Raw genomic sequence first — 22,559 nt, 5'->3', positions numbered from 1 at the left:
AGTCAGCATGACAGCCATTAGCTTGAAATGAATACACGGGGACTTAATGAGGTCTGTCGAGGCTGGCTTGGTGAATTAAGTTGCCAATTCTAGCAGGATTTCCCTTTTCTTTATGGACTTGAAAGCATCTACGCTGCCTCGTTAGGACTTCGACAAGTGAATTGCAGGGCCTTTCACCCTCATAAAATGGATAATTACATGGAGAACAGCTTAGTGAGGGGAGTGGGGTGGGCAGGAGGGGAACGAGAACAAACAAACTCAAACACACACCTGCCCAGCTTCTCCTGAGCTGGGGGCTGGACCCGGCAGAGGCTTTCAGAGGGAGTGGGGGCCAAGGAGAGGCAGGCAGCGGGGCAATGCCTAGCCTTGAACCGCCTCCCACTCCCTGCTGTTCCTGGCCTGAGGACTTGGGTCCAGGTGGGCCATGTCTCCAGGCAGCCATGGAGGGGCTGAAAGTTCACATCCAAGATTGGCTACCCTCAGCACCTCTCAGAAAACCTCTAGTGGGATCCTCCAAGGCTCCCCAGACCTGGCTGTTCTCACCATTACCAGAGGAGTTTGTCAAAAATGCAGCTTCCTGGGCTGGCTCTCCCCAGCCTACTGATTCACAATTGCAGAGGTTGGGAATATGCTTTCTAACCAGTCCCCTGGGAAATTCTGCTGGGGCATGTTTGGGACCCTCTGATTCATCACTTCCCCAACACGCAGTGCTAGATGGCTGGAGAGAAGTGGTCCTCCTACTTCTGCTTGCATAACTCCAGGGATGGGGAGCTCAGCACATTGTCAGCAAGGCAGGGGCATAGACTGTGTGCGCATGGGTGTGTGTGGGCAGTCTTATTATTAGGAAGCTCTTCCTTAGATAGACCTGGATTTGCCACCCTGTAACTTACTCCCTGTGCCAATCCTTGGGTTCTGCACACAACAGACTCCATCATTATTAGGGCCCTAGATGGCTGAGATGGCCAAGAGAGGAATTGAATGGATGGAAGCGGCCACCAGAGCTTCTCGGCCATCCTGCAAAGAACGATAAGGTGCTGAAGGATGGGAAGGACCTTCTCCTGCTGGGTTTCATCCTCTGATCATGGGATGTCAGCCCTGGAAGGGGCTGGGTTCAACTCCCTAGTTCGAAAGCTGTAGGGCCTGAAGCCAGCAGACTAGAACCCAGGTGTCCTGACTCCAGTTTCTCTCTTCCCACGAAACAGCACAAGAGCAACCACTGCTTACCTCAGCCAGACTCTGCTGGAAACCCACCTCCTCCAGGAAGCCTGCTGAGATTTCTCTGATCACCCTGGCAGACCCTGGCATTCACACCTAACAGGGTCTGCAGTGCTCCCTCACCCCATTTCTCTGGCTTGCATCCTCACCCTGTTCACATTTGCAGGGCCCTTTGCTGCTGAATCACACTCTAAAGGGCAGGGGCCTGGGGTTTCCAGGGTGACCTCAATGCAAGCAGGAAAGCTTGGGCTCATTTCCGGGCCAGGGGCCAGTAGACTCTGGGCTAGTACCCCAGCTGTGGTCAGAGCCAGGCAGCTAGTTTCCAGCTCAGGTGACCACACCAGGCAAGGGCTGGTCAATGTCAAGGTACCTCAGATCAGGAGTAGCCAGGCCTCTGTCCAGCTGATACCACATCCCCACTGGCCACACTGAGCAGCCCCAAGCAGGGCATCGAGTATCAGGCCACTAAAGCAACCGGGGATGTTTACACATGAGCAAGTAAACCATGTGGGCCTTCCTCCAAGGACGGTGTGTCCTTTGCAGCTGGCTCCTCTCAGCCTACCCTCTCCTTGTCAGATGGGTATCATGCAGACCACTTTATCCACCTGCCCTTTGTTTTTATTAGATAAGGAGGGCCATGGCACAGAGAGGTGAAGTGACATGCTCAAACACATTCAGCAAGCTGGGAACAGAGCAGGGGCTGGACCCAGGGTCTCTTGCCTCTAGTTCTAACTCCTGTCATTCCACATTCCTGTGGCCTCCCAGGTCTCTGCACAATGACAGCCTGGCTCAGAGCCAAGCCCACAGCAGACATTCAATAAATATTTGTTAAATAAATGAATGAATGACTTGAAGAGACTCTCTCCTTGGAGGCACAGGCCTTTGGAGAATCCCAGGGGATTCCAACAGGGCCAAGTGTTGGAAGTCACATCTCCTGAAGCAGGAGAAAGGAAAAGGCTGGCTCCCAGCCCAAGGGCGGGAGAAGAGGGACATGACCCCTCGTCCCCTTGCCAGTGCGGCTCCCTGCTGCCCCATGAGAGGGAAGAGAGGGCAGCCATGCCTGCCAGGATGGCAGCTGAGCAATGGGTCCAAGGCTCATTAACTCTGAGCCGTGCCCTTGGTTTCTGAGCCCAGGCCCGGAGTGCAGGCTGGCACGTAGAGACCCTTAATTAAATTAGGGAGACTTCCAAATGAGAGAGAGCAGGAGCCAAGCTGCAGTCCCTGGGCACACCGGCCACAGCTCAGAGCACCATGCCCCCATGTTTAGGACTGCGGGCTCCCCAGTTCTTTCCCGCCCCAGGCAGGCGAAGGGCATGGTGCCTCCGCTGCATCCCCACCTGCACATCTGTCCTCTCTTCCATCTGGTGCCAGCATAGGACCCTTGGCTCACAGCTCAGTAACAGAGGCCAGGGAGTGGGGTGTATGAGCAAGATCTCGTCACCCTCGAGGGAGGCTGAGCCTGCCCTAGAAGCCAGGTGGCTCGAAGTTAAAGCTGTGCGACCTCGGGCAAGTCACTCTCCCATGCCCAGCCTCATCCATGAACTGACTGCGATATTCTCTCAGGACTTTTTACTCCCTGATCAGTCATTGGATCAAGGAGTTAGAACTCAAATGACATGGTGCCAACCTGCCTTTCCAGAGGGTTCTACCTTCCACTGTTCCCATCCCAACCCTTCACTGCCACCGCCCAGCCCAAAACCCCGAGGGCAGGCCCGAGGGACACCCAGTGAGAAGCCCTTTACCCTCCCACTTCAGAGTCTTTGAATCACTAACTGCCAGACCATAAGACTGCCATCAGCCACCCAGGAGAGGGGCCGCAAGCAGTGGGAACCCTGGTGCCATCGGGAGCTGGCAGCCAGCTTATTAACGAACCATTTGTAATGCAATAATTTGTACTTCTCAATTACCAGCAATGGCTTGATTTTACACGCATGCACTCATGCAAACATACTCAGAGTACACAGTACAGGGGCCTGGGAGACCATGGTGGAGAGCGCGGGGCTAGGGAAAGCCCCTTCCTAGAACTGCATGCTCCCTGAGTCCTGGAGGGACCTGATTCTGGCCAAAGCAGGAAGATCTGGGGTTAGGCCTGCCCACCCACCCTGCCCAGGCCCACATTTGGATACGAGTGGAAGGAAAGAGGGTGTAACACCTGCTTCTCCCAACTCTTGTCCCACCATTGACTCCAGCTGGAGGTGTGGGGCTCAGCCTCCAGCACAAGGCTCCCAACCTACCGGCCCAACTGCTCTTCCCAACCCCAGGCTGGGCCCCGATTCCCAGGGTACCAGCATGTTCGCCAACCTGCTCAGAGTTGGCACCTGGGCTGAGGTCTGGGCAGAAGAGCCACAGCTGCTCTCCCCACCTGACTCTTCACCTACACCATGGTGGTCTGGGGAGCAGCAGGTCTCTGATACCCCCAAGGGTGACCCTAGTGGCTCCTACCTCAGGGATGCGGACGCTGTAGGGCTGATTGTGAAATGTGGGCGCGTTGTCATTCACATCCCCGACCTGGATGTTCACCTTCCGTGTGATCACCTGGCAAGAGAAAGGCGGGCAATTAGCGCCGCCACCTGACTCTGGCCTCTTCCACCCGACTCTGGCCTCTTCCACCCTAGGGGTCCAGAAATCCTGTGACCCCAGGAACATGCCTCCAGGGCCCCAGGGAACACTCACCCCCTGGTGGTCGCTGACAGAGAACTCCACGGTGAACTCTGACTTGGTCTGCAAGAAAAGTGAGAGAGGGAGGGGGGCAGTTAGGCGGTGCTGAGGTCCTGGGTCCTGGGCCCTAAATGGGGCGGGAGGGGCTCCAGGATTGCCCTAGGAGCTTGCCTGGAACCAGGCACCCAAAGGCTTCCCTAAAATACCAGCGTTGCCCTTTGGGTTGGGGAAGCAGGTGTGGAATATGGATCCTTGCTTTAAGAGAGCAATAAAAGACAGAAGCCAAGCATCTTGGGTGCTAGTCTTGGCTCTGCCTCTAAGATGCTGTGTGACACTGAGCAAGTCACTACACACCTCTATGGTTCCTTCCTCAAACGCAAGGAGAGGGTAAGGGTTGGGGATGTGTTCACGTCTTTACCTTAACTTGCTAAGGGCTACCATGCCGTCAATTCCTGCTTCTCTGGATATTGGGGGAATGTTTACTGGGGGTAGGGGTAGACTTGTACCCTCCATGGAGCGCCATTCTACAAGGGATGAACCCAGGGTCACTGTCCCTCTTGCCTCTCCAATGTAGCTGCTTGCTTGGAGACACCTCTAGCCACCCATTCCAACCCTAAGTCCAGACACCAGCATTGGCCCTTGAAGAGGAATACCATTCAGGCAGGAAGATGCCACTGTGGAGTCAGAATGGGGTCTTAGAGGAAGACCCCAAAAGATGGCGGGCCGTCCTTCCCCCAGTGTCTCCTCCTGTCCCCAGGAGAGAATTGGGGCAGGGGTATGGGCAAGTCATACCTCTCTGTCCAGTGGCTGCCGGAGCCACACCACGCCAGTGTCAGGCTCCACTGCAAAGAAGCGAGAGGCCTCCTCCCCAGACACGCCAAACACCAGGGGGTCATTGTCCATGTCTCGGGCCAGCAACTGGGTCACAGAAGAACCTGGAGTAGCCAAGGGAGAGAGCAGAGGGAAAATAAGGGAGGTCACGTTTATGCCTTCCTACCTTGCCCAGGTGGCTGAACTCTCAGCAGGGAGTGGCCATTCAGCAATCCTCCAGCAGGCCACGGATCATCACAAGGCCCTGGCGCATCTGTGAGCTCTGATCCAGGTACCCCACCTCCACCCTGGTCCACTTGTCACAGTGTATCATGATGGTATCAGGGAACCACCACTCACCATGTTCTGAGTGTGTAAAAGACACTTATGACTTCTGCCTGCCCCCCTTTCTCTGATTTTAATTTGAAGACCTCCTTCTCCAAGTGGCTCAGATGAGGACAGGCCCCCAATATTTCAAGTCTTATGTTCCAAGATGAGCATATAAGTCAGCGCTAGCCAATCAGAGTGTGCCATTTCCCTGGTCATGATGACTGGTTCAGGGATGAGCATGTGACCCAAACTAGCCAATCAAAGCCAGCCCTGGGACTTTTGCTGGAACTACTGGGAAAGAGGAGCTCTCTTTCATGGGAGTTGCTCATTGGCACTGCGGGCAGCCATCTTTGGCACCACACAAGAAGAGCCTGTCTGAGAATGAAGCACACAAAGGAAAACAGAGGCAAATGATGTATGGAGAGACAGATTCCTGATGGCTTTCTGAGGGTCTGTCACCAGCTCTGCTGACATTAGCTCCATCCTCTGGACTTCTCAGCTATATGAGCTAATAATTCCCCTTGCAACCTTTTCTTTGGCCTAAGTCAGTTTAGTTGGACTTCTGTCTTTTGCAAATGGAAGCACCTTCTCTAATTCAGAATACTTTGCAAAATCTTTTGGCATTCATTCAAGAGTGACCAGGTGCTGGCCTTATGATGAGCACTGGAGTACACAGAGGTTAAGAAGATGTAGCTGAGCCTCAAGGAACTCCAGTCTAGAACTGGGTGACAAGGTCTAGTTCCCATCCTCAAGAAGGGGATTGAGAGGCAGGTGTCATCCCTTACCAGGAAGCAAAGCCCTGGCCTGAGGGCACCTAGGCTTCAGGATGCCTGGTCTATACCCTCCCTAAGAAGTGCAGGGCATCATCTCCTGGGGCTCACAGCTCCCCTGTGTAGCTTTCAGGTAGGGTCACTAACTGCCCTGCTTTGCCCAGGACTGAAGCATTTCCCAGCACATGTGCTAAAACCAGGAAGCCCCAGGCAAACTGGGATGGTTGGTCTCCTTAGCTTCAGGAGGTCCTTAAACTCACTAGAACTGTACACAAAATATTATAAGTGTACAGCGTGTCATTTTCCGAAGACAATGTCTATAGTCTTCATCTGATTCTCAAAGGGGTGAGGAGATCGGAGCCATGGCCTAAGGCAAATCACTTATTTCCAGGTTTCAGTTTCCCCTATAAAATGAGACAGACACTACCTGCCCCAAATACTGACTCTCACATTTACCAAATAGCTCTGAAAATCAAGCTAGATAGAAAGAAAGGATTCCAAATTCTTGGAATTTTATCTAGAAAAGAACTTTTAGGACAGTTCTAACATAATGATGCTAGCAAACATTTCTGAGCCCTAATCATAAGCCAGGCATAAGCTGAGCTATTTCCATGCACTAATTCAGTCAATAATGCAATTCTCCCCATTTAACGGATAAGGCAACAAAGAGTGATGAGGTGATTACCATGTCTTCATAGTCAGCAAATGGCAGAGCTGGAATCCACATCCCAGGCATTTGGGGCTCAGAGCCTACATTTCTTTCCACAGCACAGATATCTCAACACTCAATATGTAAACTCAAGATTCAGGACTTCATGGACATGACCTATCAGATCCTAACAAGAAGCCCAAGATCTGGAAAAGGAAGACATTGGACATTCACTGGGCTCTTATGATATGCCAGACACAAGGTCCATTCATGTGGATTCTCTCATTAAATCCTCCCCACAAGTCTGTTTGGTAGTTGTTATTCTATCCATTTTGCAGATTAGGAAGCTGAGTCTCAGAGAGGTGAAGCAGCTTCTCCAAGGTCAAACAGCAGAACAGCAGAGCAGGAAATGGCAGCATCCAAGGTGATGGGAGAAGGTGAGAAGGAGGAGTAAAATCCTGGGACATCTTCAGAGCCCAACCCTCCCATTTCAGAGTTGGAAAAGCTGAAGGCATTTAGCAAGTTGCCCAAAGTACAATGGTGAGCCACAAAGGCAGGATTCAAACCCAAGTTTCCAGACTCCCAGATTCCCAGTTCATTGCTCTTTCTAGATGGTGTAAGAGGAAGTATGTGAAAGTCACAGATAAACCAAGTACATCTTTCCAAAGCGTTTGCATTGCCCGGTGACAAATAAATGTTTTATACTAAAATGAACAGGAAGACATTGGGAGCAGCATTTGATTGATAAATTAATTATTTTTTTGGAGACAGGGTCTCGCTCTGTCACCCAGGCTGGAGTGCAAGTGGCATGATCTCAGCTCACTGCAACCTCCACTTCCCAGGTTCAAGTGCTTCTCCTGACTCAGCCTCCCCAGTAGCTGGGATTACAGGCATCCACCAGCACGCCCAGCTAATTTTTTGTAGTTTTAGTAGAGATGGGGTTTCATCATGTTGGCCAGCCTGATATTGAACTCCTGACCTCAAGTGATCTGCCCACCTCGGCCTACCAAAGTGCTGGGATTACAGGTGCGAGCCACCATGTCCGGCCTAATTTATTTATGTTTAATTTATTTGTAAAGATATAATCTAAAGCCATAAATGAATTTCCAGCCTCCCCTGACTTCTAGGAGTATACATTTCTTTTCCATTGCTCTCAGGTATTCCTAGTGGCAAAGTTTGGGAAACACTGAGTTACCTCCCAAAGCCTTGGGCAGATTCCAGATGGGGAAACGGAGGCCCATAAGCGCCTTGCTTGTCCAGGTGCAACAGTGAGTCCATGGCAGCCTGCAGCCCCCTGGACCGCAATCCTCACCTGCTGTACCTCAGGGCCCAGACCAGGTGGAGGATCTGGGGCCAAGCTCCCAGCTGGCCAAGAGGATTCTGGGAAGACCACCCTGGCCTTCCAGCCAAGGTTGCACAACTGGGCCCAATATCCCAAATGGCTCTCTCAGGCTTGACGTTTAGGTCCTCCCAAGAAGGGGGGCGCTGGGCAGGACAGGGATGGGGCCATCAGCTGCTGTCACCCACCCTGTAATTTCCCGGACTTTTATCCATTTTCCCCTCAATTATGTGCTGCTCAAAATGGTCCTTTTCAGCTTCCTCATGGGCTCTTGCCTGCTCATGCCTTCTTTGTGTCCCAGGTAATTGCTAGTGACCTTTTCTAAGTGTACTAATTAAAGGTGCCGATTTAATATTATATTTAAGACAAGACGCCCTGCAATTTTCCAGCTGGGCACATACTCCCCCGCCCAGCGCTGCTCTGCCTCTACAGAAGCTGGGCCCAGCCCTGGCTTCTCTGGGAAGCAAGGCTTGTTTCTCCACTAGGGGAGGTTTCCAGCAACCTATGGTTGTGCTATTCCTACAGGAGTGAGGCCAATCTCTGGGGTTCAGCTCCAGCCCAGTGCTCTTAGTTACAGCCATGCAGGAGAACCATCTCTGGCTGGGGGACCCTGGGGTACACATGCCACACAGGTTTGCTTCCCACCTGAGAAACAATATACCTTGCATCTCAGGGCTGAAGGATACCTGGAGTTCCTTTTGTAAAAATTTGTGGTAAAATACACATCACATGCAATTTACCTCTTCAACCATTTAAAGTACACAATTCAGTGGCATTTAGTACATTCACGATGCTGTGCAACCATCACCACTAATTCCACATGATTTTCGTCATCTCCAAAGGAAACTCCATGCCCATGAACCAGTCACTCCCCATGAATCCCTTCCCCAGCCCTGGCAACCACGAATCCATTTTCTGTTTCTATGGATTCGCCTATCCTAGATATTTTATATGAATGAAATAATACAGTATGTGGCCTTTTGTGCCTGACCTCTTTCACTTAGCCAAATGTTTTCATGGTTCATTCATGTTGTAGCATGTATCAGTACTTCACTCCTTTTTAACAGCTGAATAATATTCCCTTGTGTGAATGTAACACATTTTGTTCATTCATTGATCAGTTGACAGCTATTTATGTTGTTCCCACCTGTTGACTATTGGAAATAATGCCGCTATGAACATTTATGTACAAGTTTTTGTTTGAACATCTGTTTTTAATTATTTTGGATGTATACTTAGGAGCACAATTGCTGGAACATACAGTAATTCTACGTTTAAATTTTTGAGGAACTGCCAAAGTGTTCTCCATGGTGACTGTATTATTTTACATTCTCACCAGCAATGGATGAGGCCTGGTGTTTTTTCAGCGGTAAGGAGGATACCCTGCTATTCACAGGGGCTGGAATGCCCTCTTATGATAGAGAGATGGGAGCTGGCTGAGTCTCCGCAGCAGACGCTATTGGTACCCTGCCCTCTGTCCCTCAGCACACACATTTCCACACACACCAGCCTGACTTCTAACTGCCAGCCCCTGTGAGTGTTCTCCCGAGGGGTTCCGGCCATCAGAGACTGCTCCTCCTAAACACAGCACAGCCGGGAAGTGCCGGGAACCAATGCCCCAGTAGCGGAGCTCGCCGAGTTGCTGTGGAAGATGATAGATAAGGATGACCTTGTCTACCATGGTTAGAGCTAAAAAATGTTAGCTATCATCATCATGTTAGAACCCTCCTAAAAGTTCACTTACAAAAGCTGCTTAGTCTTCTTTTCTAGATAAAATTCCAAGAATTTGGAATCCTTCCTTTCTGGCTTGACTTTCAGAGCTCTGTGGATAAGGTAGGTAAACAGCCCAGCTTCGGCACCTCTCAAGAGCATAACTCAGAGGTCCGTGTTCTACACTGGCAACTTGGTTGACAATAACGCATCTTTATGGCTTCCCTCCCTTCCTGTCTCACTTCCTCACTCCCTACTTGTGTTTCCTGGAACCTCCTCCCCAGTAAGCTTCTTGCACTTAAATCTTCATCACAAGGTCTATTTCTGGGGGAGCCCAAATTTCCAATGCATGTTTAAGACGGTACATTGGAACTACTGTAGAGCTTTACAATGCAAATTCCCAGGCCCTCTTGACTGGGTTGGCTACTGGGAAGCCCAGAGTGTAAACTTTTAAACAGCAGCCCCCACTCTCCCTGCAGGAGACGCTCACACACAGCCAGGTTAGAAGTCCTGTGGCTGGTTTATAGCAGGATGATATTCAAATATTTAACAACAGGCACAGTACAGGCATCAACCAATCAGAAAAAACGCTGGCCATAAACAACCAGACCAGTAAGTACTGCCTGTAAGTCAGCCTGGTTTATGGTTCCCATTTTAGATGCAGAGAAAAGCTCCACCCGTCCCAGGATGATTGAAAGGCCCAGTCTTAGGACTCCTGGCTCAATCAGTGCGGTGGAGGATTCTGTGCACTTGGCCTCTCCTACCCTCATGGGGAAGGGGCATCCAGCTAGGCCAGCCCCTCCACTCTGTGCCACCCAAACCATGCCCAGCCTAACCTCATGGGTGGAAAGCAGAACATTCAAGAACTTAATCACTGTGCATCTGTGTTCACGCCAGCATTCTTTGCAATAGCCAAGAAGGGGGAAGCGATCCAAGTATCTGTCCACAGATGAATGGATAATCAAAATGTGGTAGATACAGCCAATGGAATATTATTCAGCCTTAAAAAGAAAGGAAATTCCGACACATGCTACAATATGGATAAACCCTGAGGACATTATGCTCAGTGAAATAAGCCAGTCCCAGAAAGACAAATACAGTACAATGTGATCTCCCTGATATAAGGTACCTAGAGTAATCCAATTCATAGAGACAGAAAGTAGAATGGTGAGTGCCAGGGGTCGGGAAGGGCAGAATGGAGAACTATTATTCAATGGCTACAGTTTCAGTTTTCAACAGAAAAAGAGTTCTGGAGGTCGGTTAGGCAACAGTGTCAATGTGCTTAACACTACTAAACTATACACTTAAAAATGGCTAAGATGGCAAATTTCATGTTATGTATATTTTACCATAATTAAATTAAAAAAAACTTAAATTGACCATTTCTAAGGCCCTAGTGATCTGGTCCAAGATAACATCCATCACTGCATCTCACAGGCTCACTGGGCTGAGCCCCATCTGGCCCCACATGCCTTCTTTCTGTTCCTGAACAGGACAAGTTCGTGGCTGCCTCGGGACCCTCGCCCTGATTGTGCCTTTGGCTGGGAAGGTTCCTACCCTAGGTCACTCCACCTCTACGGCAGCTTCCTCATTATTCACCTCTCGGGTGGCGAGTTAGCACCTTGGGGAGGCCTTCCTCAAATTCTCAATCAGCAGAGTCTAGCTAAAGAGACGCCTGGTTACTCAGTGTCCTAAGACTCCACGTTATTGTCTTCACAATCCTCTCTCTCTGAAAGGATCTGCTTATTCACTTGACTTGCTGACCACCTACCCCAACCCCCTGCCCATCACGCAGCACATTCAACCTGACCTGCCTATTCCTTGTCACATCCCTAAGCCTAACACAGGGATTGACATCCTGGAGGCACTCAATAAATAGTCATTGGGTAAATAAATGAATCCTGCTAACAACTGCCCAGAGGTGTTAGGAAAAGACAGCCCCCCAAAGTCATGAAGGTCTCTGAGCCACAACGGGAAGAGAGAGTATAGCAAGTTAATTCTTAACTGTGTGCACAAATGGACAGGGGAAAGGATAGCTGATCAAAACCTAATAACACCCAAATCAGTAGCACTTGTCTTTGGGCCCAGGCAGGAATCACAGCTGTGCAATGACTGGGGGTCCAGTCTCTGAGGAACCGGCCCTGTACCCCATCCTGGGGGCTGTGTACCCCATCTTGGAGGTAGGAGGTAGGAATCTGCCCACCAGACTGCTAAGGCCCCTTGGGAGTTGCAAAGCTGGTGGCACATCCTCCACCGTGGCCTCGGCCCTCAGCAGCAGTCCACATCTGCCTTCCAGGCAAGGGGCGGACAATCACAGCTTCCCCTGAGGCCCCGCTGGGCCCATGCTGATCGCTGAGATGACTGTTATTACTATTATTGTTGTTATTTGCACTGAGGGGCAAGGGCTGGGATTGGGGATTGTGGTCATGCGGCTCCTGGAGAGCAGTACCTGCTAGATGAGGGGCGGGCCAGAAACTCTGGCAGGGCAGCACAGGCTGCAGGGCTTTTTATTTTCTCTAGATGAGAGAAGGATGAAAGCAATATTTGTTACCAAAACACAGAGGGGTGAATAAGCGGTGTGAGAACATACCCTGCTCCCTCCTTGCAGCAGCATCTCCTTAAAGCACACCTTCCATTGTGCCACACTCTGCTCAAACGCCTGCTTAGTTCCCAGAGAATGAAAACGAATTCCTTACCATGATGTCTAGTGCTTCCCAATGCATCCTCAATCTCCCTGGCCATGCACATTTCCCTCTGCACCCCTGGGCCCGGCCTGCCAGACTGCTGTCACCCGAAAGCATACCAGGCCCCTGCATGGATTCATTGTTTGCACCTCTGCACAGCAGGCAAGAGGCCATCACACCTTGAAGGTAGAAGTTGATATTCTGGGACACGCTTGGCAAATCTTCCTTCTCCTCTTCCCCATCCCTCATGATTAACTACTGCTTTTCTAGGGCCAGGGAGCTAGCCAGTCCCAGCTCTTGACCACACAGACCTTATTAATCAATCACAGCACCTTTTCCCATTGAATCTGCATTCAACTTCAGAATCCTTCACAATACAGGGTTCCATGCAGCCACCATAATCAATCCTAAAAGGCACAAGAAAGCAAGGCTTTTGCAACCTGTGACCTAAAAGGACTTCACACCAGCTGTGATCTACTGTCCTTCCCCATCTAGGGGCCAAGAACCTAGTGGTCTGCCTCTGCCAGGCTCAGGGCTGTTAGAGAGACAGAACCAGCCTTGGTGTCTGCAGGCTAGCTCAGAAGCAGGGACTAGTTATTGCTGAAGTGAGAACCAAACAGACAAAGCCCCCTTCTCATTTTGCAGAGAGGGAAGCAAGGGTCCTGGCCGGGAGAGGGCCGCCTGGGATAGAGCCATGCATGTGTGAGTAGCAGAGCCAAGGAGTTGCAAACAGCAGGGCCCCAGCCTCAAATTCCAAGGCCACGGGTATGGCCAGGGTTTTCTGAGAATAACTACTCCTCACTCCAACCATCCCACCATGGCCATCAAGCCTGCTGCACACCCCCACCTGCAAGAAGGGAAACCCACCCTCCTCCTCCTGGCTGGCCGGGTCCCTGCCAGGGCCAGGGGCTCCTGCCCTCCCACTCTCCCTGGGATGGGCTCCCCAGAGCCTGAGCTGGCCTTGGAGCCTGCCATCTCATTTGTCTCTCCTCTGGGATCAGACAGGCCAGTTAAGTGCCTTGATTCCTGGGGATAATCTCATTTGTCTTAGGTCCCCCCTCCCACCCTCCTGCCTTCAGTCTCTCAAATGCTCTGGGTCCTGAACTTGGTTTGACCTCAGGGGAGCTCTTTTCTTCATCTTAGGCTTCACCAATATCTCCACCTGGGGGAAGTCAGAGGGAGTAGAGTGAGCTCTGACACTGGCCGGCTCTCTCCTGAGAGGCAGGCGGCCTCTAGGCTCACCCTTCACTGATCGACGCCCTCACTGTCATCAGAAAACCCTTGACCTGGGTCAAAGGAACCATCTCTGCCTTCAAAGCCCACAGGCCAGCTTCACTCCTGTGCTCTCCTGCAACTCCGTCCACTTGGAGGGGACGGCATGAACTGTCAGGGGGAAAGGAAACCAGCATTCTGTTTCCTGGGCATGACTCTTTGCCAGGTACCACACTCAATGGTTTTCATTCATTTACTCTGTCACTTATTTCTCCTAATGGCCTTACACAGAGGGGTTCGCATCCCTGTTATACAGGTAGGAAAACTGAGGCTCGGGCCAGGTGCAGTGCCTCACGCCTTGTAATCCCAGCACTTTGGGAGGCCAAGGTGGGTGGATCACTTCAGGTCAGGAGTTCAAGACCAGCCTGGCCAACATGGTGAAACCCCGTCTCTACTAAAAATACAAAAGTTAGCTGGGGGTGGTGTCACAGGCCTGTAATCCCAGCTACTCGAGGCTGAGGCAGGAGAATTGCTAGAGCCCAGGAGGCAGAGGTCACAGTGAGCCAAGATCATGCCACTGCACTCCAGCCTGGATGACAGAGCGAGACTCTGTCTCAAAACAAAACAAACAAAACAAAAAAAGAAAGAAAGAAAGGAAGAAAAGAAAAGAAAGGAAAGGAAAGAAAAGAAAAGAAAAGAAAACAGGCTCAGAGGGGTAAAGTGACCTACCCAAGGTCACCAAGCCAGGAGTCCAACCCAAGTCTTTCTCATTCCACGACCCTCATGGTTTTTATCACAAAGCCTTTTATCCAAATCCAAAACTCAGCTCCTGAATACAGCCTTCTTCTCACCCCAAAGCAACTAACCCCATGGGGGCGGCCTCCAGGTGGACCCTGGTCTGAAGGTGAGCAGCCCTGAGGCAGAGACTTGGTGGGGATGGGCTCCCCTCTAGCACCCTGGCTTTCCTCAGTCTACTTATTGCTACCAGCAAGACGGCCATTCCCTCCTGAGAGTCAGAGAAGGGGCTGCGGGCTCACCTGGCCACACAGGTGTCTGCACTGATGGGGACAGGCTAATCCAGGGAAGAAGGAGGCACTAAACAGGGCCGGACGACACAAACCCAGAGGCTCTGGGGGCAGGGAAGAGGAGGAATAAGTGAAGTACACACAGGCACATATATTTTTAAAAATGTATTTATTTTATTGATACATAATAATTGTACATATTTATGGGGTACCTGTGATATTTTGATACATACACAATGTGTAATGATCGGATCACAGTATTTAGGATATCCATCACCTCAAACACTTATCATTTCTTTGTGTTGAGAACACTTCAGATCTTCTCTTCTAGCTCTTTTAAAATATGCAATAAATTATTGCTAACTATAGCCACCCTATTGTGCTACACAGCACTATCCTTTTTTTTTTTTTTTTTTTTTTTTTTGAGATGGAGTCTCGCTCTGTCACCCAGGCTGAAGGGCAGTGGTGCTCTTTCAGCTCACTGCAACCTCTACCTCCCAGGTTCAAGCGATTCTCCTGCCTCAGCCTCCCGAGTAGCTGGGATTACAAGCGGGTGCCACCACACCTGGCTAGTTTTTGTTTATTTGTTTTGTTTGTTTTTGAGACAGAATTTCACTCTTGTTGCCCAGGCTGGAGTGCAATGGCATGATCTCAGCTCACTGCAACCTCTGCCTTGTGGGGTCAAGCGATTCTCCTGCTTCAGCCTCCCAAGTAGCTGGGATTACAGGCATGCACCACCATGCTCAGCTGATTTTGTATTTTTAGTAGAGACGAGGTTTCTCCATGTTGGTCAGGCTGATCTCAAACTCCCTACCTCAAGTGATCCACCTGCCTCCACCTCCCAAAGTGCTGGGATTACAGGCGTGAGCCACGGCACCTGGCTGGAATTTCACTCTTGTTGCCTAGGCTGGAGTGCAATGGCGTGATATCAGCTCACTGCAACCTCCACCTCATGGGTTCAAGCAGTTCTCTTGCCTCAGCCTCCCAAGTAGCTCGGATTACAAGCATGTGTCACTATGCGTGGCTAATTTTTGTATTTTTAGTAGAGATGGGGTTTTGCCATGTTGGTCAGGTTGATCTTGAACTCCTGACCTCAGGTGATCTGCCTGCCTCAGCCTCCCAAAGTGCTGGGATTATAGGCGTGAGCTAACTATATTTTTTTACTCATCAACCATCCCCTCTTTCACTCTCTCCCCAGCCACTGGTAACCATCATACCACACTCTACTTCCATGAGATCCACTTTTTAAGCTCCCACACGTGACTGAGAACATGCGACATTTGTCTTTCTGTGCCTGGCTTATTTCACTTAACATGATGATCTTCAATTCCATCTATGTGGCTGCAAATGATAGGATTTCCTTTTTATAGCTGAATAGTATTCCATTGTGTATATATACCACATTTCTTTATCCATTTATCATTGACGGACACTTAGGTTGATTCCATATCTTGGCTATTGCAAATAGTGCCGCAATAAGCATTGGAGGCAGCTATCCCTTTGATATCCTGATTTCCTTCCCTTCACACACACATTTTTTAAAAATTAATATGCCCAAGAGGAAAGATCAGACATTGAATACCAATACTTCAGGGACCTGGCCCTGACTCTTAGAAACCCGGAGCTCCTCTGCCTCTGACATAGCAAATAAGGACCATCATTTGCTGAGGGCTGCGAGGACCAGTCATAGGCACCTATGTGCTCTATTCCCCTACAACTCAATGCATCACAGAGAGGTCAAGTTACTTGCCTAAAGTCACACAGCTAGCACAAGGCAGAGCTGGGATTGCTCAGTGACCCTCCTGTTGACATCCTCCACTGATTCCCTCAGCAAACACTGCCTGGGCACCTGCTGTCCCTGGTACTGCTGTAGGCACTGATGATAAAACAAACACTGCAGCCAGAAGAACCTGCCCTCCTGCAGCTGACAGTCCAGCGGGTAGACCTACACATCTATCACACTGCACACTTCTCCTGGCCTTTCCCTGGGACCCTGGGGAAGTTCAGGATGGACTGGCAGCGGTTTGCAAACTGTAGGCATGAAGAACTGCATCCCTGCCCTTCACCTGGCCCGAATGTGACCCTCAGGACGAGCATTCCAGGGAGTCCAAGGACAGGGGGTTGAGGACTTGGAACACAGGCTCAAAGGGCACAGGAGAAGCTTTGGGAGCAAGGCAGCCTTAGAGAAGTCCCTGCCTTTAAGGCTGAGAGAATCAGCCGGGCCTAGAACTGATGTGGCTGGCCCTGGTTCACACTCAGCCAGGACTAGCCGTGTGACCATGGGCAAATCGCTGCTGTCTCTGAGCTTCTCCTTCCCCACTGACACTACGAAGGGGCTGGCATCAATGGCCAAAGTGCAGAGGTCCACGAGGAGAACTGAAAACAATCTTGGCAAATGGGTCAAGTTTCATGTGCCCACTCCAACCTCCGGGTCACGGTTTTGTGGGTGTCGTGCTGGGGAGTGTGAGGTTGCATCTGAGGTCAGTAGGAAGAAGTGTGTGATCTGCCAGTGACACACGATGCACACAGGGGAGGGAGTAGCTCTACTTGGCCGAATATTTGCATTCTTGATATGGCCAACAAGCTCATTTTACAAAGGAGAAAACAGGGCTGGGTGGCCCCGTGACAAGTCCACAGTCAACCAGCTCAACAGCTAGCAGGTGGAGGAGCTGCCTCTCAAATTGGTCCCTGGACTCCCCATACGCTGTTCTTTCCACCACACCACATTAAGGTCCCTTCCAGTTTAGATATCTACGATATTAAGGCTCTGTTTTCCACATACTGTGTACAAGGAAGGCGCTCCGCAGCGGAGGATAGATAGGCAGAGAAGACCCAACCCGGCTCCCAAGGGTTTACAATCTGGTTTGGACACTTGGGGAATGAGCTACCGCAGAGCCAGCAGCCAGGGTCCATGGCAGACTGGATATTTTTTTTTCTGCCCAGAAATAGCAGCCTGAGCATGAAACAGCCATGAATAAAGGGGCCCTGGAATGTTCTGTTTGACCTTCCTGAGTCCTTGCGGCAGCTCCCAGGCCCATGAGGGTTGAAGTCTTGTCTCAGGGCTTGGAGAGCCAAGAGGTAGTTACCAGATTTAATAACAGTGATAACAGTGGGGTGGGTGTGGTTTTTTTTCCCCTCTCCTGAAACTTTTCAATTCATTGAATTGTTCAATTAACTTTACAAAAGGAAATGTTGAAAAATGACGGCAAATTGAACTTGACATTATCATTAAAATAAACAGAGCACTGCAGGCCATTAAAGGCTCACAAAGAGATTATCCAAACACTTGTAGGCACATGCTGGTTCCTTCCTTCTCAGAAGTGATCCTGATGTCCCCTTCTGCCCTAAGCTACAGGGAGAAGTCACCAGTCACCCTCCCCATAGCTCAATAATGAGGCTGCACTCGTGAACCCATCCTCACAGTCCCCTGAATGTGACCGTGGGGGAACAGCAGTGGCCTGGCTGGAGGATGACTCTCCACTACGAGGCTGCCATCTCCGGGGCATCCCTTCCGTCTTGGGCCTCTGTCCCAGTGCAGCAAAGGGTCATTTCAGCCCTGGCTGCACCTTAGAATCACCTGTAGCCCTTTTGACATCCCAACTGTCCATCTGTACCCCAGACCACATACATCAGGATCTCCAGGGAGGGACTCAAGCATCGGGATTTAAGAACAAGCTGAACCACTCGAGTGATTCCAATGGGCTGTGGAATTGATATCCAGGGTCTTGATGATTTCTGAGGTTCCTTCAATCTTCAGGACATATCTGAGAAACTGTGATGGAGGAAAACCTAGAGGTCAGCAGTTCCCACACTTGTCAGCACACTGGAATCAGCTGGAGCTTTTGAGCAATACTGGTGTCTGCATCCCACACTCCCAATGTTGTGACTAGCTGGCCTAGGGGCCAGCTTGGGCTTTGGAAAGTTCTAAATCGCCAGGTGATGTACTGGGCAGGCAAGAATGGGAATCACTCCTCCAGGGAGGCCAGCTTCCCTGAGCCTCTTCCAGTTCTCCATGTGCTTACCCATGTGGAACCCAGCTACAATGGGGGCGCCCCAGGCACATTCAGCTTAGGCCAATCCACAGGTGGAGCAAAAAAAAAAAAAATGTTTTGCTTTGTTGCCACTTCCCATGTTCAAAATTTTCCAATCCCAATATTAAAAAGATGTTAATTAATGGCTTTGAGGCCATGCATCTCGACCTGATTTCATATTAGCATCACCTGGAGAGCTTCTAAAAATAAGGATGCCCAGGCCCCAACCACTAAGGATTCTGTCTTAATTAATTGGTCTAGTGCAGGACCCAGACAGCAGTATTCTGATATAAATCCTCAAGTGATTCCCACGTACAGCCAAGTTAAGAACCACCCGGTTAGAGCAGTGATTCTCAAACTTGAGTGTGCATCAGAACTACCAAGAGAGCTATTAAAAACAGATTTATGGGCCCCTCCCAGACTTTCAGGTTCTGAATATGCATTTCTAACAAGCTCCCAATTGCCACTAATGCTGCCTGTCTGAGACCACATTTTTGAGAACCCCTAAGTTAGAGTTTCCATGAGTCCAGGTCCTAGAAATTTAAGATTTTTCTTTTCTTTCTTTCCTTCTTTCTTTCTTTCTTTCTTTTTTTTTTTCCAAAACCTCTGTCACCTGGGCTGGTGCAGTGGCACAATCATAACTCCTGGGCTCAAGTGATCCTCCTGTCTCAGCCTCCCAAGTAGCTAGGACTACAAGTGCGCCACTGCACCTGGCTAATTTTACAATTTTTTTTTAATAGAGATGAGGTCTTGTTGTGTTGCCCAGGCTGGGTTCAAACTCCTGGGCTCAAGCAATCCTCCCACCCCAGCCTCCCAAAGTGCTGGGATTACAGGCGTGAGCCACCGTGCCAGGCTTAAGATTCTTTTCTAAAATAATTTGGCTCTGGGGAATTTGGGACTCAAGGCCTGATTTCAAAATTCCATCACCTCCTGTACCCCTGCTGCCCACACCTTAGCCAGAGACCCAACCCAGCTTGTCTTCACCTTTCAATAGCAGGAAAAGAAATGAAGAAAGGCGCAATCATAAAAGCAGGTGAGCAAGACACCCTCCCTTCTGCCTTGCCCTCCTCCCACCCTCCCGCCGCGAAGGAGGTCAGAAAAGTCCCTCCAGAAATCACTTCCTCTTTGAGGAGACTCATAATTACCCACAATGATCACAGCACCATTCATTTTGCCCTAAAATTAATACATCACGTTGAGAATGATATCACACTAATTTATCACAAGATTTATGAAACTTGCACTTTTTCTAATGAGATTTATGCAAATGCCGTTCTTGCCTCTGTTTGTGTTTTTAAAAGTTTTGACAAGGAAGTGGGGTCCAGCCCAGTTGGCAGAGGCCCTGCCCCCACTCAGGGGCAGGGCCAGGGCTCCGTGGTGGTTCCCACCCTCCGAAGGCCCCAGGTGAGCAAGCGCCTTCAGGCTTTTCACTGGGCTCATTCTCCATTCCTCTCTCCCTGGGTACACACCCTTTATTCATCTCATGGGGCTCACCTGCTTTCAGGTGGGCAGGCAGTTACAGGGGCAGGGCTGGGTCTCTCTCATCCTACCGGAGGCCTTCCAGGTACTCAGTCTCTGAGATCAACTGTGGGTTATGGGTGCCGGGGTAGCAGGACCCAGCTAGACAGGGTGGAAACTAGCATGAGGCAAGTCAGGCACCCAGGAGGCACTCACGCTTAGGTCCTGCCCCTGTACTTGCACAAGTCTGAGAATGTCTCCTGAATTTCTGTGCCCTGGGGGCCGGCTTGCTTCACCGCAGTCCCGGCCTTGCCACTATTTATTGAGCATCTACCGTATGGGAGACACTCTGTTAAGCACTTTGCACACGCAACCTCATTCAATATTTACCACAAACACGCGAGGAAGGTATTCCCGCACTCCAATGAGGAGACTGAGTCACAGAGAGGTTTAGCAACTTGCCGAAGATCACACAGCTAGGAAGAGGTAGAGCCAGGATTTAAGATTCAGGACTGCCTGACCCCAAATACAATGTTCTTATCCAGTACCAGCCCCAGATGATTCACAGAAGGCCTTCCCTCTGCTGGAGTCACATCCTACACACCCAGTTATCCAAGACATAGACGAAAAGCAGGAAATTAGCCCCAGAGGCCTTTGAGCAGGTAAAAGCCATGGCACAAAATACATGCACTAAATTTCAAGCTCATTACAGAAAAGAGAGATAGGGCCAAGTCCTCACTCAGAGCCTGTTGACTTGTACTTTACACACAGTTATGATGAGCTTGGCACTTTGCTGCTTGCGATTTATGGTAATCCCAAGCAGGTGCATGGACAATAATAGGAAGCAAATGAACAACAGCTTCTGCTGCTCACAAAAGGGAAAGGCAAAAAATTCTCCGAAAAATGAAAACTAAAATAATTTGAGTCCCTTCACTAGCTCTTGTAAATGACAAAGCATCATCATAGATTGCTATTCATGGTGATATGTTCAACCACAGGCCAAGGAAGTGCTGAATGATGAGTCATCCCTATATAAGAAGGCAGGTAGGTATATAAGAGATCTTATGAATATTCTATGCACGCTATTATAATTAAAAAAAAGGATTTTGTGTGTAAAGGAATGCTTCCCAAAGTGTATTTCGCGAATCATTAATTCCCTGGCAGGCTAACGGGTGCTCTGTGAAAAAATGTTCCTTGGTCCAAAAGATCTAGGGAACATTGCATTAGAAAAAAAATTTGAACAGGTTTCTTTCCTGCAGGATCTCTCAGAGCCTTTATTACAGTAACGTGTGCTGTGAAGCTCCACAAGGTGGTAAAGAAAATACAGCCTTCCCCAAATCTATTTGTTCAGGAAGCCCTTTATTCCGAGAGCCTCTCAAAGGATGCCAGTGGAATGGGAAATAATAACTGGGGAAATGCTGGGCCAGGGGCTTTTCTGGCTGTTCTTACCTCAGGCATGTCTCTTCTTGGGGTGGGTAGATGGATGGATGGATGGACAGACGGACAGATGAGCAAATGAGTAAAGGAAAAACAAGCTGTTCTCAACAGAATCTCTGTTGTGGAGGGGGATGCATGAGTGTGGAGTCTGAGAACACTGCCTAGATGATTTCTGCCCGGATCCCTGCCAGCTCGCAAGTCACCACTTCATGGGTGGGGAACCTGGGCCTCTCTGCTTCTAAGGGTAGCAGGTCAGGGGCAGTTTGAGCTGCTTTCACTCAGGCCAAATCCTGAGCACCTGGGATCATAATCATAATAACTTGAAATATGTACACAATGCACATACTTTCCTGGCCACCGATTCTGGGATTCCCCTGCCAACAACCCCACCACTCCCCCACGCAATGAGCTGTCTGGGGGCTACACACTCTCTTAACAGACGAGGAAACTATGGCTCAGCACTGCTGAGTTGTGTGCCCACAGCTGTACAGCATGGGCTCCTGGACATGGAGTCAGGCGCCGAGGTTCCACTCTCGGCCCTTCTGTGGAGCCTAGGCAAGTTGCCCCACTTCTTTGGCCTTGTTGCTGCCTAAGAAGCTGTGGCAGGGGCAAGCCGGGAAACACAAGAGGAGCGCTGAATCAATCCCACAATCTGGAAGAGGCCGCGAGCCCCCCACGGCAGACTCCAAGCGCAGCACACCCCGCCCTGTGTGCTTACTGGCCTTCAATCCTCCGGACCACATCTCTCACTTGACTGTGAGCGCCCTGAAGGCAGGAACTCTGACCCGTGTTCTCTGCTGTATACCCAGAGCCTTGAGCAGTGCCTGGCACAGACAGGCCTGTGGTCAATGTCTACTAAACAAATGATGGATGAATGAATGAATGAGTGTGTAAACACAAGGTGACGTGGTTCTAGTGTTTGCAGGAGTGTGGTTCTTGTAATGTCAAAAGCCACACCAAGGACTCCATCCCATCTCTGCAAAGCACATCCCAAGGAGCGTCCTGCTGTCTTTGTTTGAGGGGCAGAGAGAAGAGAGTAAGGGTCAGTTTTCCCAATGCCTGACCTGTCTGGGGTCTGCCTGATTGGGATGGATGTTCTTTAGTTGGGTGTGTTTGGTTTTTAACTAGGCAGAGGGAAAACTCCTAGAGTCCTCAGATGTCCTCTTTCCATTGCAATTAGTATCTACCCTTCCAGTCTAGTATAGACAGAGCTAGAAGCTTTCAGGCCCCA

The 22,559-nt window shown here is 50.0% G+C and overlaps 1 protein-coding gene and 1 long non-coding RNA gene across 2 annotated transcripts in view; one reads left to right on the top strand and one right to left on the bottom strand.

Moving 5' to 3' along the window:
- The window catches only part of LOC129392945 (cadherin-23-like), a 336,485-nt gene that overhangs the window by 218,445 nt on the left and 95,481 nt on the right, over positions 1-22,559 (bottom strand). The window contains exons 4-6 of the mRNA XM_055092951.2: positions 4,666-4,808; positions 3,889-3,936; positions 3,658-3,750 (exon numbers count right to left, since the gene is read on the bottom strand). Of these exons, the coding sequence (XP_054948926.1) occupies positions 3,658-3,750; positions 3,889-3,936; positions 4,666-4,808 (284 nt within the window). The remainder of the gene's footprint in view (positions 1-3,657; positions 3,751-3,888; positions 3,937-4,665; positions 4,809-22,559) is intronic.
- Positions 2,950-6,737, top strand: LOC130540540 (uncharacterized). The gene is made up of 3 exons (XR_008954531.1): positions 2,950-3,092; positions 4,880-4,975; positions 6,552-6,737. It is a non-coding gene; the product is annotated as an uncharacterized LOC130540540 (long non-coding RNA).

The sequence above is a fragment of the Pan paniscus genome, chromosome 8, assembly GCF_029289425.2.
Source record: "Pan paniscus chromosome 8, NHGRI_mPanPan1-v2.0_pri, whole genome shotgun sequence".
Classification (NCBI taxonomy): domain Eukaryota; kingdom Metazoa; phylum Chordata; class Mammalia; order Primates; family Hominidae; genus Pan; species Pan paniscus.
The sequence above is the reverse complement of the archived record's forward strand: the minus strand, read 5'-3'. Positions and strand labels throughout refer to the sequence as shown.